This window comes from Phoenix dactylifera, chromosome 11, assembly GCF_051530095.1.
Source record: "Phoenix dactylifera cultivar Ajwa chromosome 11, Ajwa_hap1_PhDact_Kaust_v1.1, whole genome shotgun sequence".
Lineage (NCBI taxonomy): Eukaryota > Viridiplantae > Streptophyta > Magnoliopsida > Arecales > Arecaceae > Phoenix > Phoenix dactylifera.
Window position 1 is genome coordinate 23,490,070 of NC_143200.1, and position 15,957 is coordinate 23,506,026.

Below are 15,957 nucleotides of genomic sequence, written 5' to 3' on the forward strand. Positions count from 1 at the left end.
AGACCTCCCCAACGGCCCGGATCAGCGAGAAAAATGCTGCATCTCATTTAGATTACGACACGTGTCGGCCCAAAAGACAAAGCGCCACATTTAATTCAGGATGACGCTTCGAACACCGAAGCGCCACATCGGATCGTGCGGCCCCATCATGAGCCCACGACGCGAGGACGCTTCGGAGAAAGCGTCCCAATAATGAGATATTTCGGAAAGGAGGAGACGCCGCCTATTAAGGGCACCTCGAAGCGCCCGATAATTCGAAGAGCGCAACAATTTAAAAATTCAGAATCTGTAATGACCCAACTAAAACTACTTCCCGCGCTCAAGCTGGTAGCCAGCTGGAACTCGGAAGTCGGGGGGTAGTGTTGGGGAAAAACCCAAGTCATGCCGCCTCGGAGGCGCCCGACCAGAAGGGCGCCGACCAGCAGCGCTCAACTAAAGAGCGCCGACCAGAGAGCGCTCGACCAGCAGCGCTCAACTAAAGAGCGTCGACCAGAGAGCGCTCAACTAAAGAGCGCCGACCAGAGAGACTCAACCAAGGAGCGCCGAATAGAGGTGCTCGGCTAGAAGGAGCCGACCAGAAAGCGCCGATCAGAAGCAATCCCGCCACAGGACATTCCCTTAGGTAACCAGCTCGGCTCGGAACCCGGGCCGGGCCTTTGCCTTAGCCAAACTCTCAGTCCCCGCCTAACCCTCTAAGGGACCTGACAACTCCACTACAACCTGTCACCATCTCTAAGCCATCAAGGCGCAAGATCTCCGCAGGTATTCGGCACGATCTGTCATTAATGCATGAGACCCCCTCAAGTCTCCGATGCACTCAGTCATTAAATGAACACGGCTCAAGATGATCTCCGGATCACTGAACCATCAAAGCGTATGGCTCTCCCTGACCGCCGGTTCACTCGGTAATTAATGCACTTACCATCTACGAATCCTAGGCCCACCACGGCCGACGGTTCAACCACTCCAACGGGTCCGATCAACTGCGACAACTCCCTGACTCCGGTCTGATTCGGCCTTATTCTCCACTACGCCATTAATGAGTCAAATCGTACTCAACTATCACGGAAAAGGACAAAACCCCTATCACCTCCCAGGTAACATAATACCCTTCTATAAAAGAGAACCTGGGGGGAAGGAGGAAAAGAGAAAAAAAAAGGGAGACACGGACACAAATAAACAGCACAGACACAAAAGAGGAAAAACATTCCTCTCCTTGACTCCTCCCACATATTAGCCCCCTCTGACTTAAGCATCGGAGGGCCGGCGCCGGAAAGCCCGGCCTTTGGCTTTTTTGCAGGACTCTTTCTCTCCAAGGAGGACGCCACCAACCGGCGCATCGCCGTCCACCGTCCCTGCGGCGGAGCTCCTCCCCCGTTGGCTCGCGGCGGCCCCCGGGTCCAATTTCCAGCAACACATACCTACAGAATGATTTGTGCTGAACAGCTCTTGTTTAGTAATGCTTCGTAGTTGGTGGCTCTTGTTTACTGATTCTTTATCATTTTGATGTAAATAAAATTGGGGAGTTATGTGAGTTTAGATAATTTTTGTTCTCATGGTGGTGTTTTGATTGCTCTTATTTATCTTGTGGTTAATGACAAGAAAATGATTGTACCAATCCAGTAATTATTAAGCCATTAGGTGGACGGCTTTCGGGGCCATGGAATCTTATCTCTGCATGCATGAGGAGAGGCTATTTTCATATTAACCTTTTTTTATATTAAAAAAAATAAATAAGAAGCAAAGAACTGCATAAATAAATACAGCTATGGTTCTGACGACGCATAACATCCAACCGCAAACTGCCTGCTGTAGTTCTTATGCCCGGGTCGGATTTTCGGTGGTTGCCATGCTATTTTGCTAGAGAGGAATTTTTTTCAGTAGCCTCTTTCGGTCAATAGTTAACAACTAACTAAGCAGCAAGGCATAAATCTCTCAAGGATTCCTGTTGGCCACTGAAGGAAACAGCTTTGGCCGCCCGGTAAGGTGAGTCACCAAGTTGGAAGCCACTCCCTTGTACGCAAATCTCTCCACACCAGCCGCCACTGCACTTAATACAATCCCACTTCAAAATTCACCTCTCTTCGGCACGCAGTCGTACATCTGACAATAAAAAACACCACCAACAAGTGTGATCAAAGATGTTACCTATAATAAGAACATATTACTTGCCGAGCACTACCAGAAAATACGCGTATAGTGACGGAAAATTAGTGACGGACCGTTATCAGTTACTATTTGTGACGGATTAGTGACCGACAGAAATTTGGTCACCGTGGTGTAAACTTAGTGACCGTTTAGTGACAGACCGGTCACAGAATGCGCGGGTAGGATGGGCGCCAAACCTTAGTGACCATCATAGTGACGGGGTATCTGTCAGCAATATGATAACCAAAATTGCAACCAGACAGTGACAAATGCAGCCGTCACAAATATAGTAACCCTAGTATTTATAAATTTTTAAAAGATTATTTTTGGCAGTAACAGATTATTGACAAAAATTTCTGTCACCAAATTTAATTTTTAATTCCAAAAATATTAAAAATATTATTTTTGAGTAAACCTAAATTAAAAGAAAAAATAAAAGGAGGAATATCCAAAATGAAACTAAGTGTGCCCGCCGTTCCGCCCAAATTTCTTCGATAATCCAAATTCCAATCGCTCTCTATAAAACTCAAATTTCTTCTTCTCATTTTAAAATCTCATGGTGTCGGCCATGACCCATTTGCACCCCTATTGCAAGTTTCCTGCTTTATAGAATTTTTTTACCATACTTTATAGTTCAAAAATATTTTTGCCTTGCAAGTCCCATCCAATCAGCCTTATAAATAAAAAAAAAAATTTGATATGAAATTTGGCTTGCAAACCGATTTAGCCCAAATCACGATTTAGCCCAAATCAGCCTATATACAATTTGGCTTGCAAACCGACTTAAATACCAAAACCCTAACCTTTCCCTTCCCTTCCCTTCCCGTCCCTTGCTGAGAGCAGCCGCCGCCCCCCCCCCCCCCACTCCCTCGCCCCCCCTCCCTCGCTGAGAGCCGTCGCCGCCCTCCCTCGCTGAGAGCCGTCGCCGCACCCCCTCGCTGAGAGCCGCCGCCGCACCCCCCCTCCCTCGCTGAGAGCCGCCGCTGCCTCCCCTCCCTCGCTGAGAGCCGCCGCCGGCCCCCCTCCCTCGCTGAGAGCCGTCGCCGCCCTCCCTCGCTGAGAGCCGCCGCCGCACCCCCTCGCTGAGAGCCGCCGCCGCACCCCCCCTCCCTCGCTGAGAGCCGCCGCTGCCTCCCCTCCCTCGCTGAGAGCCGCCGCCGCCGGCCCCCCTCCCTCGCTGAGAGCCGCCGCCGCCGCCGCCCCCGCCCCCCCTTTTCCCTCGCTGAGAGCCTGATAGCCGCCTTCGTCGCCTCTTCAACGACCGGCCGGCGGCTCTTCGCGTCCTTCTCCCCCGGACGGCAACCTCCGCGGCTCCGGTCACCGACTCACAGTCACCGGTAAGAGTTTTCTCCTCCTCCTCCTCCTCTTCAAGCTCGATCCCGGTAGATTTTGCCCAAGCCCGGAGAGAGAAAGAGAGAGAGAGAGAGAGGTGGTGGGGCAGCGAGACAGCTCGGAACAGTGGGAGAGTGGGGAGTAGGGACAGTGGTTTTGTTTTGGGTGGAGACGGGAGACAGAGAAAGAGAGGAGGGATTTTTTTTTTTTTGCTAAAATAGACGAAAGAAACTTTGATATATCTGAGTAGCTGCTTTTATTATGATACTTGGACACATCACTTGGTTGGGTAAATCATGATACGGGCACTGTGTCGAATTTACTGTTGCTAAAATAGACAAAAATAATGTTGTACTTGAGGAGCTCCTTAATATTATGCATTTTTATTCTGACACATTTGTTAGTCCTACCAATGGTTTGCATATATTTAGACTGCTTCACTGATTATTGTTGTAATTTTGAGGGTTGATGGGTTGGGATTATGTAAAGTTCATGGATTTTAATTTTTTCGTCATGTTATTCATTTTTACAATCATTGTTCATCTACAAGGAATAATGGAAAGTGGTGGAAAGTGGTGTTGCTTCATGGTTGTGAGTTATTTCCAGTGTGCAATCAAGAAGCTGGTCAAAAAGCTTGCTAAGAAGTACCATGCTTTCCTAGCATCAGAGGCGATCATGTATATTCACATTTGTTCTATGTGAAGCAGATAGTATTCCATATGTAAATTTGGATGATTTGACTTGTATTCCTTGTCTTTGTAAAGATTAAATGCTTTTTGAATATTGCTGGTATTAGATGAATGAACAGATAACTTGTAAAGGTTAATTCCTTATGTTCAGCTTTTTGTAAAGATTGAATGCCTTCTTAATGTCAATGATGCTGGGACAAGATTGAATGACTTATTTTTGTCATGCTTATGATAACTTCTCATCTTCATAAATATCATACCAGTTTTTGTTTCTTTTACATTTTTTACGATCTTGCCTTTCGTGTTTTTAATGGTTCGGTTTTTCTTATGTTGTTTTCTTTTTTTATCATCTCTCTAATATTTTCTAGGCTTTCTTATGTTGTTTTATTTTTTTGATTTTTAGAGGAACTATGTCAGTTGATCGTAATTGGATGTACCACCGACTTAGTGAAAATGGTTATATAAGAGCTGAGTTCTGTGATGGAGTTAAAGGGTTCCTTGAGTTTGCATTTACTCAGTTAGAGTATTGTAGTGGTGATAAGATTAGATGCCCTTGTATAAGATGTGACAACCAGAAATTTCTTAACCGTGATACGGTCAATGTTCATCTGTTGAGAAAGGGGTTTACACCGATCTATATATTGTTAGGAGATACACACAATTCTTCCAGGACAATTGCATCATGTGCATGAAGTTTGGAACAAGCATTGTCAGCGACGATTGACAACCTCATTAGGGAAGGTCAGAAGCCAAAAGCTTCTGGAAGCAAAAGGAGATTTAAACAAAGCCCGTGATAAACCCCCTAATTGGATCTCTAGAGAAAATTGGAATAAGCTAATTGATATTTGGATCTCCCCAAAATGGAAGAAGAAATCAGAAGCCAACAAAAATAATAGAAACACCATGAAGAACGGTAGCATCTCTAAACACTGTGGAGGATCAATCACATTTATCAATCATGACGAACGATTGGTACATATCTTTATTCAATTAGATTTCTATAATAATTTTTATATTATTGTTCAGTCATCTTAAATTAGCCCATTATATGTTAATGAATTTTTTCTTTTCTCTTTTGTAGAAATTAAAGTTAGGCAGGGAGCCAACAATAGTTGAATCATTTAATCGGACGCATAAGACAAAGCAAGGCATGGGAGGATATGTAGATAAGAGAAGTGAAGCTGTCATGGTAAGTATAATTTTTTTATGATTCATAAATATTATTGAGCTTGCTCATGTTTATCTCTTGTTTGATCCACCATAATGTTTTTCTCTTCTTTTAAATCAACTGGCAGGCAAAGTATTCAGCTGAATACTCCAAAAAATATGGTGATGCCTCCACCTCAGATGCTCCTCCACGTGATTATGACTTGTGGTTTGAGGCAACTGGTGTCCCAACTCATGGCCATGTCTATGGCTTTAGTCCCCTAGAGGATCTCACTGGAATTATTGGGCAATCATCATCTGCTTCCACCTCTACAAGTCAAGCTCCAGAGCTGTACACTCATGAAGACCTTCTACGTATTCTTGAGCAGGAAAAGAAAAAATGGCAAGAGGAGGTTCTTCAAAAGATGAGAGAAGAGATTGGCTTTGGACCAAGGCATGCAGATCGGGGGAGTAATGGTGATTCTGATTCTGCTGATCATGCTTCATTATAATTGTTTTTGCCTTAGATGATAGGTCTTTGCATTCCTAGGAGGAATGAAATCTCTGTTGATCTTTATGACATATTTTTAGACTTTGATTTTGATGGATTCAGAACATGTTGATGCCAATTTTGAATGACATTTAAAATGACTTTTGCGTAATGTTGAATGCCTTTGCTATTAATGATATTATTGTTATTATTATTATGTGCCAATCAATGTACCAAATGTACCAGGTTATTAGATTGTGATCGGTGACCAAATTTTGGTTACTAAATTGTTTACCAACTATTGTGACGAGCAGTCATAAACTTAGTGACAGGATTTTGGTCAATAAAAATTGATTTTGCTCAGCGCGTTTGTAACCAATTAGTGACCGTAAACTTATCACTAGGTCAGTGACGGGATTAATGACAAATGTAGTGACAAAATGTGTGACCATGTCTGTGACGACTAAATCTGTCACTAAAGGTCGTGACAGATTAGTGACCAAACTTGTGACCGCATTCTGTGACAAAATCAGTGACCAAGTTGCCTTCGTCACTAACTCCGCAACTGGATAGTGACGGGAAATACATAATTTCTTAAATATTTAATTCTTGAATTTGTAACGGCTTAGTGACGGCGGTTCTGTCACGGAGGTTAGTGACGGGAATCGCCGCCATCACGGAGAATTTAGCGACGCGTGTTTTTGTAACGAAGTCAGTGACAGGAGCTCCGGTCACAAATTCCATATTAGTAACCGGAAACACGGTATAGTGACGGGAATCTCCGTCACTATACGCGTGTTTTCTGGTAGTGGAGCCCTGTTGATCTCTTCTCTAAAGCCATGACAGAAGGAAGGAGGGAGGGAGAGAGAGATTACAAATGAAAACTGCCACCTATCACCAGAATATGGAGGCTAGTGACCATTCATTTTCATTGCTCCTTCCTTTGGTAAACCAGAAGAAAATAAACAAAACCAACACTTCAACATCTACATAGGGGCTTTTGCTTAACCCTCTCAGTGATCAACAGTATACTGCTTTCTGTTGGAACGTTTAGTGCTCTTAGTGGCCTCTGATATGAAAGATTTGAGGAGAAGGGCTTGGTCTTTCATACCAAAGCCATGTATTCATTCTCTCTTTATAGACAAAGTCATTTACAGATTAAGTATACATTCCAAATATACATCCTTTGATATAGCAATCATACAGCTAGAGTTGGTGGAAGGTTGTTGTCTAACATAATAGACTCCCACACCCATTGTTAAAGGGGTCAAGAATAGATACATTTGTCCCTCCAAAAGGCTAATTATCGAAGGGGATCAAGTAAAGAAAGGCTGGAAGGTCGGGCTTTTTGGGTGGTGGCATCCAAAAGGAAGAGAAAACTCTGCCTCCAAATCTGGTCCGTTATAGCTGAGAGCGATCAAACGCTTCTCGGCCGAGATCCGAGGCATGTGCCAATTTTCTTGTGGACCTTTTTTTTTTCCATGAAGATCAATTTTTTTGAGGATTGTTGAGATTAACGCATAACGCATACGGTCTAGCTCACCTAAAAGCTGAGTAGACCACCTCTTCAAAGTGGAGCATAACGCATCTAGAGCCAAGAAAAGCATGCAAGGCCGATTGATCCGGGTGGAAACATACTTTTATTTTGGATGCTGGGAGAGTGGGAGAGAACAAGGCAATGAGGACAGCCATTAAATTCTGCACCTTTTTCTCCTCCATTTTTTGTTGCTTGCCGAGGTGGATTTCACTCACGCAAGGATGAGCCGCCAGGCCTCCTATTTCCTGGAACAGTCCACCCAGCGCTCGGAAGGAACTGGGCGGGTGCAGATCAGCATGGGGCTTAGGCTGACCATCATGCCGTGTACATGCGGTCTAGCTCTAGGCTGACCAGTCCGACCTTAGAATATCGAGTTTGGATCCTCTACGGTCGACAGACCTTGGATGGTCACCACATCATGTGATGCTATGCATGGTAAGATGTTTTGAAGTGGGTAATGAAAGGTGATGAACATATTTTAACAGAGAAATTACACCTCAGTAACATGAAAACCTAAAGTGAGTCTTTCTACTTCAATCTGGCATGTATGGAGAAAAAAGATTTGGTGGTTCTAGACATGATGCTGAGCTGATTAAGCTTAAACATTTTCATTTTTGTTGCTATTATGCTGGACTACAAAGTTGTGACAGGATGAAATCAGCTGTCGGGCATGGTCTGTACATGTAGGTATTAATTGTGGAACAACGAGACAACACTCGAGCATGATGCGGTTACAACCAGAAAAACTGGGCACTATGAATTGAAACCAGGTAGATCAAGATTTCTTGCAAAATTCGTCAAGAGGAAAGATATCTGAAACACGTCATAAGGTTCCAAGCTGGATTAATTGTACTTAAAAGTTAAAACCTTCCATGCTCCAATATCATAAGAACCTTAAAGAGTACATGATCCTTTCTTCTTAATTTTGTATCAAGAGAAAAAGGTGAGATACTTCTGAAGGAAAAGTTTGCTTGACTAGGAACTGACTAAGCTAAGCCTTCCTTATATGTGGTGTTAATCATTTAGAGTATGTAGTTGTCCTGGTTTTTAATCAACTGTCAAACATATTATACACTGGCATCGACCCTGAAGTATTTGTGATGATAGTTCACTTCAATGACGTTCGTATGGCATCAATGTAAATTCAGATGTCACTATACATGTACTATTTATGAACAAGTTAGGCAGAATTAACTGCAAACAAATCAATTTGATGTGGTGGTATCATTCTCTAAAATTTGCTGACGAAGTCCTTCACTTGGACCGTTGGACGGTCCCGGAGCCTCGAGCCTTGCAGTTCGCTGCTCATTCGCAAGAATCCGTCCAAGTTGTTTGTCATGGTTCTTAGCTATCAATGGGTAGATCATAGATGAGGAGACTAAAGGTGAAAGTGGATGCTTTATTTTTTGGGTAGGTAACGACTTTGGAAGCTTTCATCTAGAGTTGATTGGATGGCGATGTATATATATAGCTAATTTTATAGAAGCTATTTTCTGAATTGCTGTATTAGAATTTTTTTTAGATTTTTTATATATTTTATTTTTTAATTCACACAGATATATTTTTACTAGATTGGCTTAATAAATTCGATTTTTCCTAAAAAAAAAAGGATAAGGGACAAGAACCCTTTACATTTTTTTCCACGGTAGGTTGGTGACGCCTAAAGTATTAGGCCGCCATGGCTCAGGGAAATGCCTGAGGACTTCAAATGATGTGACTTCTTGTAGTGGCTTTTTGTTTGAACTTCTCTTCAACTATGGCACCTTTTTAGCGTCCTCTATCGTGCTACTTTTTCAGAAATCGTAGGTTTTGTACATTGCGGTCAAGGCGTATCTTTTTATGATGTTTTGCTTTCTTTCAAGTTCTCTACTTTGTGTTGGGGATAACTTCAACTGAGGGTTAACACAAGCTCAACATATCAGCTACTGCCTCTGATCTTAGAGCTAGTCAAGTCCAGCTCGGCAACGTAAGAACTTGTCTCCAAAGGCATAAAATCCTGCCTTCATGGAGTCGTTCCCCCTTCTCGGCTTGATAGGCCAGCCTACCTAATATCGTATTCCTGATAAATGGTCCAAGTTTAAAACTTCCTCCAGTGAGGGTCAACTCCTCTAACCAATTTACCATCTATGTCTACAAGATAAGTACAATATTTTAACAGTTTCAACCTGATGGCATGGCCTGAATCAACATAAAACAAGGTGTGGATTCAGCAGCCATAGACCTTTCCATGTACAAAGCATATATGAGACTTGGAAACCTCACCTTTCTTAATTAGCTGCTTCCACAGCCAAAGTTTTCTGTTTGATTTTCTTATCCGACAAAAGCATAGTATGACATGCAACGCATCTCAAAATCTCGATACCTCGTCATGGAGCACTCATTAATATTTCTTCTTTGTGCTGATTCCAGTTTTCTTCATTATATGAGATCATGAGGGTTATGTTTGAAAACCCAGTTCGGATGACCTACAGGCTACAATGATGCTTCACAGCGTTTGCTTTGCAAACAGTAACGAAGTACTCACAACCCAAGCAGTTAACAAGATGCGTTTGTGCTTTGATCTGGTAGTATATCCACTGCACCCCACACTACGCCCCTTCGTTCTATTCTTTGATACTTATGCTCTCCTGGTGGCAGGACAGACTATTTGAAAGACGTGTTCATGTTCTCCTAGTGGAGTACTACAATGGTCAGTCCCTCGGTAGCGCCAAATACCACTCATTTTCCTCTGGGACGAGTGGCCTTCGGCTTCTTCCATAAATGATGGTATGTTTGCCCACTGCACCCAGGGAACACCCAGGTCTTCAGTACATGGGGTCAGAACTAATTTCAGAAGGGAAGTCACATTTGAAACCATCCGAATCCTGATGAGTTCCAGAATATATACACGGCAGTAGGTGAGTACCTGGATTTCCGCCCAACTATTTCAAAAACCTGAAAGGATTAACTCGTGCATTATGTTGCCACCAACCCCCACGCAGCTGTTATTGACAATTATAATGGTTACAGTAACCACAATTTGGGTTGATTTGGGCGGACTTAGATTGCTTGAAATTAAGATATACGTATGCCCAGATCACTGGACACCGAATAAAAACAGGTTTTTTAAAGTTGTATAAAGATTTAGAATTTAAAATGATATTTTATTGAACAGAGTAAGTATTAAATGACAAAATTATAACAAAATATTGATTAGATAAACAGCTTTTATTTTATTAACGCATATATAACATAATGAATCTTTTTTGAAAGTTGTTATTAATTTCAAGCCTTGCGGGTTGCTACCTATTAGTCAATGTAAAAATTAGCGCACTGGATGGCTTACACACTAAGAGCCTATTTGGTGGGATTAGGCTGATTTTTTTATAGAAATTAAGCTTGTTAGTCTACTATCCAACTTTTTTTTTTCTAAAGGTCCATCCTACTTTTGTCCTAAATCCCATCTATTGGCCTATTGAACTGTAGCATAAAAAAAAAAAAAAAATCTATGGAGGTCCTTTTTGTTCTCTTATAGAATTTAGGTTGAGAAGGGATTGAGGAGGTCCTTTTTGTTCTCTTATAGAATTTAGGTTGAGAAGGGATTGAGTTGATATGGGCTTTACTTAAATTAATAGACTGTGTAATTCATGATTCAACAGAAAATTCAGCTTAATGCTACTAGATTTCCTAAGACTTGCTACCAATATGCATGGTCACACAGGCAAGACTTGAGTTGTATAATACTGCAAGTACCTGCAGAGGCAGATATTTCTTGTCTTTGTCATCGATCCAGAGACCTACAAAAGCTTGGTCGGGACCATTCATCAGCAGACATGGGCCCCCGAAAGAGAATCATATCCATGTTTCACATTCACCATGCATGCTTGGTCCTCTCGTGTTGCATCAACTCGACGCCATCAAGGGTCCGAATGTCCGATGGCCAACACCCAATCGCCTTCGTAGGAAATATTTAGCTACTCGGAGGTGTGACCAGACGTCCGCCACCTTTCGATGGGTGAAATTATTTATTGGACCAGGTCCACCAATTCAGTGGTGGAATAGGCGAGGGAGGAGATGGGGAAGGAGAGGGAGAGGATAGAGGAGGAGGGAGCAGAAGCGATGAGGGTGGCGGAGGAGGGAGAGTGGAGGCTGCCGTTGGCTGTTGGCTATTGTTGAGGCAGCGGAGAAGACGGTGCCATGGGCGGCGAGGAAGACGCCGGCGATGCTCACGAGATGGAGAGTGGAGGCGTGGAATTTTGGGTAGAGGAATTCAGTAGAGACGGTGGTAGCAGCGGATTGGAGGAGACTGCATGGGAGGAGGAGGAGGAGGAGGAGGAGGAGGATAAGAGATGAGAGGGAGCCATCTGCTGCTTTTTGGTTGGACTAGTCCACTGTTGAGCTGGTGGACTTGGTCCAACAAGTAATTTTTTCTTTCCCTATTTCTTTTTCATCCGTGTCCTTTTATGGTTGGATTGGTTTCCGCCGAGCTGGTGGATCCGGTTCAAACAATAATCTCTCGATGGTCGAAGAATCTACTCGCTGGAAAGTGGAAATGAAAGGACTGGACGAGTGAAAGAAAAAGCCAGGCGGTGGACACCAAAAAATGGATGCTACTGACGAAAGTAAAGTTGTTGGTAGGGACGGTAATAGTTGGAGCCATCTTTGCAGTGGCTGTAGCCGTTGGATACTAGAATGGAATGGTTGCTTGAAGCCATCTTTGGGAAAAGACTGGTACCTGAATTATCCATTGTTAATGTTTTGTGGTTGGAGGTTAATTACTTTGGTATGAGTTGTTGGCCAACCTCAAGCAGCTGGTATCAAATTTGACAGTTTACAGGAAGCTTTTACAGATGGCACGTCGCTGTGTTAAATAATTAGAACAGCTTTTACAAGCAAGAACTGTACATCCAAGTATCCAACTCGGTTTAACATCATGATACTGCCGTAGTTGGAGTCACACTTGAACCTGTTATCTTTCACATTTATTTCAGCACTGTCAAACACATACGCAAGATATGCCAAATATAATTTGAACGTATTGGATGACAAATTTACACCTCGAACAAGTGCAATTAACACGTAGAAACTCATGAAACCGGTGCAGGGTGGGCCATGAGCCTCCGGAACGAACATATAAACTATTTGTATGTTGACACGTATGAAGCCATGAATCTAGGCTCTAAATATATACAAACAGGTATCCATACCTCGTGTCTCTGATATATAGACTCGATATCGAGGAGTTGGAAATTGTCTCTCTGACAACCTACTCACAGTATTGATCTACCATCTCAGTGCCATGTACCTAATTATTTCCATCCATCAACAGTACATTGTTGTTAAATAGTAATCAAGTGGCATAGTTGTGATTTGAAGTATATCTGCAAGCCAGCTAGCTATACGTGTGTCAACTTTGGTTCCTGGCATGCAGTGAAGAATTTCAGATAACCATCGACTAATTTTGTCTTGAAATTTAAGAGACAAACGTGATTTGTAGAGATTGTTCTGACGTCAAATGTCACCTTATCGTCCGGTGCAATTAGCCAGCACAGGACTGACTGCAGTCTTCTACCGACATGGAACCTTCGTAGAAGAAAACAAACTACTTGGTGCATTGCTTTCCGGTGGCATTCAGTCATGGACATACTGTTCTCCTTTCAGCCGGGTGGGACGACAAACTCCCAGCCCAAGTCTGACCTAACCCACTCCCCCTCCCTTTGCAGTACTGCTTTTTTCTCTGCCCCATATAACAAGAGATGCCTTTCCTCCTCCTCCCCTCCTCTCTCTCTCTCTCTCATGGGCATAGCACCTCCTTGTTCCATGGCTTGGAACGCAAAGAAAAGCAATGAGTCCCCCTCAGAACAGCAAAGACCAGCACAGGATGAATCCAGCCAGGTCCTCTCTAATCCTGTATTCTTCTCCTCCCAACCAAGCCTCCCTTCCCTCCCCTCCCTTAATTTCCGCGACCAACTCGCACCCCCATCCCTCCATCAATGCATCACCACCTTAAAAGGCCATTCCTCCTACATCTCAGCTCTCGCCATCCACGAGAAATCCCTCTACAGCGGCTCCTCCGACCAAGACATCAGACTGTGGACTTCCATCCCCTCAGACCCACCGTCACACCAAAGGAGGACTCCTCCAAGTTTCATCGTCGCCGCCACCAAAAACCCCGTAAAATGCTTAGCGATTTCAGGTGAAATTCTATTTAGCTCCCACCAAGACCATAAGATCCGTGTATGGCAAGTTAACCACCAAGAGAACCCCCGTTACAAGCTCCGTGCAGTCCTGCCGACACCCAAGGACCGCTTCCTAAGCCTCCTCTTGCCCAAGAACTACGTTCAAGTCCGGCGCCACAAGAAATGCACCTGGGTGCACCACGTCGACGCCATCTCCGCCCTGGCGGTCTCGCGCGACGGCACCCTCCTCTACTCCGTCTCGTGGGACCGCACGCTTAAAGTCTGGCGCACGTCGGATTTCAAGTGCATGGAGTCGGTCGCCGGTGCCCACCACGATGCGATCAATGCGATAACCGTGTCGTGGGAAGGCTACATCTACACCGGCTCGGCCGACACCACAATTAAGGTGTGGAGACGGCACGCCGAGGAGAAGAAGCATTCCCTCGTAGCCACATTAGAGCGGCACAAATCGGCGGTGAACGCGCTGGCTCTGAGCGCCGATGGGTCGGTTCTGTACTCAGGAGCGTGCGATCGGTCGGTCGTGGTCTGGGAAGGCGGTGGTGGGCTCATGGCGGCGACCGGTGCACTCAGAGGCCACACGAGGGCGATCTTGAGCTTGGCAGCGACGGCGGAGTTGGTGTGCAGCGGCTCGGCCGATGGAACGGTGAGGGTATGGAGGAGAGGAGAGGATAAGCGGTACTCATGTTTATCTGTGTTGGAAGGACATGGAAGACCCATCAAGAGCTTGGCAATGGTGGGGGTTGAGAGCCATATTGAGAGCAGCAGTTCATATCTGGTTTTCAGTGGGGGCATGGACTCTGATATTAAGGTGTGGAAGCTTTTGGTCCCTCCTTTGGAGGGGACTATGTGACAACGGTTTTAGCATGGATGGTCGTTTAATTGCAGCAAGAAGCTGCCGTTCAAACTTGAGTTGCAAATTGGGGTGGGGGATCCTGTCATGAATCGAACGGGTTTGGTCAATCAGTTAGGACCCACGATGATCTACACTCTATTGTTTGCAACTGATAGTGCTGTACGATATTCGATTGCTACCGTCAGGAGATGGAAGGCTATCTAATAAGATGTCTTATTTGATGGATCATCGAGTGTCGCACAGTATTTTGCAGTGTATTGCAAAGAATCCGCGTTTGTAGGCTTGATGAGTTGAAAAGTAGGCCAGCCTACCTACCCACCATATTCTTTTTATGCTAACCTTATTTGGAGTAACTCAATCCTGCCCTTACCAATTTGTGCACCCTTTTCCAACAAAGTGAAGCCAAAACGGGAACAATATTTCGAAAGACCTTTTTTCGAAAAAAAAATCTTACCAAGTGAACTCTAGTTTTCAATCTACACTGTGAATTCCTTAGTGAGGCCCAAAGGCTGGAATAAGATTGTTGAGGTTGATAGCGTGCTAACCCGATCCAAAACTGACCTCAAACGGAAAAATTAATCCAATAACATATTAGATTGGGTTCGGGTTTGCATTTTTATATTGAATCAAAAGTTTTTTGGGGTCGGGTTTGGATTACTCAAAAACCTGAAATCCAACCCACTTACTTGCATGCATGCAAATATATGTATATGCATGCATGCTTGCATTCGAAGATATATCAATGCATATTTATTGGTATGTTTTTACATATGTCTACCATTTTTTATGATCATCCAAAAAAAAAAAAAAATCAAGTTAAAAATAGTCAAAATGTAACCCATTTTGTTTTATTAAATCAATTTCCATATAATTCATTGTAGTCTTTTTGTTATATATATGTTGTCGTTTAATATTTATACTTAGCTTCATTATCATGATAGAATTGTTTCCATGATTCATATCTTTTGATTGTGGGAAGTGGTAGAACCCATGTGTTGATGGGGTGCATACATTTCCTTCCTAGCTCCATGGAAATATATGCCCCTCTCGAATCTACAGTAGTTATTTGTGCGCCCTGCACAGCCCCCAACCTCCCTCTAATGCATTGCTTTTGAGTATCTTAATTCTTCTTATTGCTGTTGTATCAAGACCAAGGTAGGAGCGCAGCTCATACACCCCTAAGGTCAGTTGTAGATAAGCAGAGCAACCTAGTTGAGGCATTGGGTACTCAACTCCTCCACTAGGTGGTCTGCAAGAAGTCTACTTATCGGAAGATTTTCGGTGGAGAACCCTCCGATGTCTAAGTCAAAACAACGAGACAACAATATAAAAGAAAAAAATTTCAGCAAAGCAAGGGCTCTCCGAGAAGGGAAACATGCGGCCTCCCTCAAGTCCTCCGGATTGTTTTCCTTATTAGGGGAGCTAATTTTATCATTATTTGGGCCAACGTGATGTGTAATAACGCCAGACAACGGCTGGTGGTACGGCCGCGGCCGAAGCCGTTCATCTCGGTTTACGTTTGAGGACAGAAAGGTCAGTCGGGCCTGAGATTGGGGAGTTCAATATTTCTCCCATCACTTTTC

The 15,957-nt window shown here is 43.8% G+C and overlaps 2 protein-coding genes across 2 annotated transcripts; both read left to right on the top strand.

The window, feature by feature from the left end:
• The first annotated feature begins 4,020 nt into the window (after positions 1-4,020).
• On the top strand, positions 4,021-5,923 carry LOC120111329 (uncharacterized). Its single transcript, XM_088709820.2, has 3 exons — positions 4,021-5,141; positions 5,251-5,358; positions 5,465-5,923. Exons 1-3 carry the CDS (start codon positions 5,073-5,075, stop codon positions 5,825-5,827), a joined length of 540 nt encoding a protein of 179 aa, XP_088565946.2. The 5' UTR covers positions 4,021-5,072; the 3' UTR covers positions 5,828-5,923.
• Positions 5,924-13,082: 7,159 nt separating this feature from the next.
• Positions 13,083-14,894, top strand: LOC103710063 (protein JINGUBANG). The gene has a single exon (XM_008795652.4). The coding sequence runs from the start codon at positions 13,118-13,120 to the stop codon at positions 14,369-14,371; it is 1,254 nt and encodes a 417-aa protein (XP_008793874.3). The 5' UTR covers positions 13,083-13,117; the 3' UTR covers positions 14,372-14,894.
• The last annotated feature ends 1,063 nt before the right edge of the window (positions 14,895-15,957 follow it).

What these genes read in the sequence shown, in the direction of transcription:
- LOC103710063 (XM_008795652.4), top strand. Translation starts at nt 13,118, where the DNA reads ATGGGCATAGCACCTCCTTGTTCCATGGCTTGGAACGCAAAGAAAAGC.
- LOC120111329 (XM_088709820.2), top strand. Translation starts at nt 5,073, where the DNA reads ATGAAGAACGGTAGCATCTCTAAACACTGTGGAGGATCAATCACATTT. An exon ending in TCAATCATGACGAACGATTG is followed by an intron (nt 5,142 to 5,250) that starts GTACATATCTTT and finishes TCTCTTTTGTAG; the next exon opens with AAATTAAAGTTAGGCAGGGA. An exon ending in AGAGAAGTGAAGCTGTCATG is followed by an intron (nt 5,359 to 5,464) that starts GTAAGTATAATT and finishes ATCAACTGGCAG; the next exon opens with GCAAAGTATTCAGCTGAATA.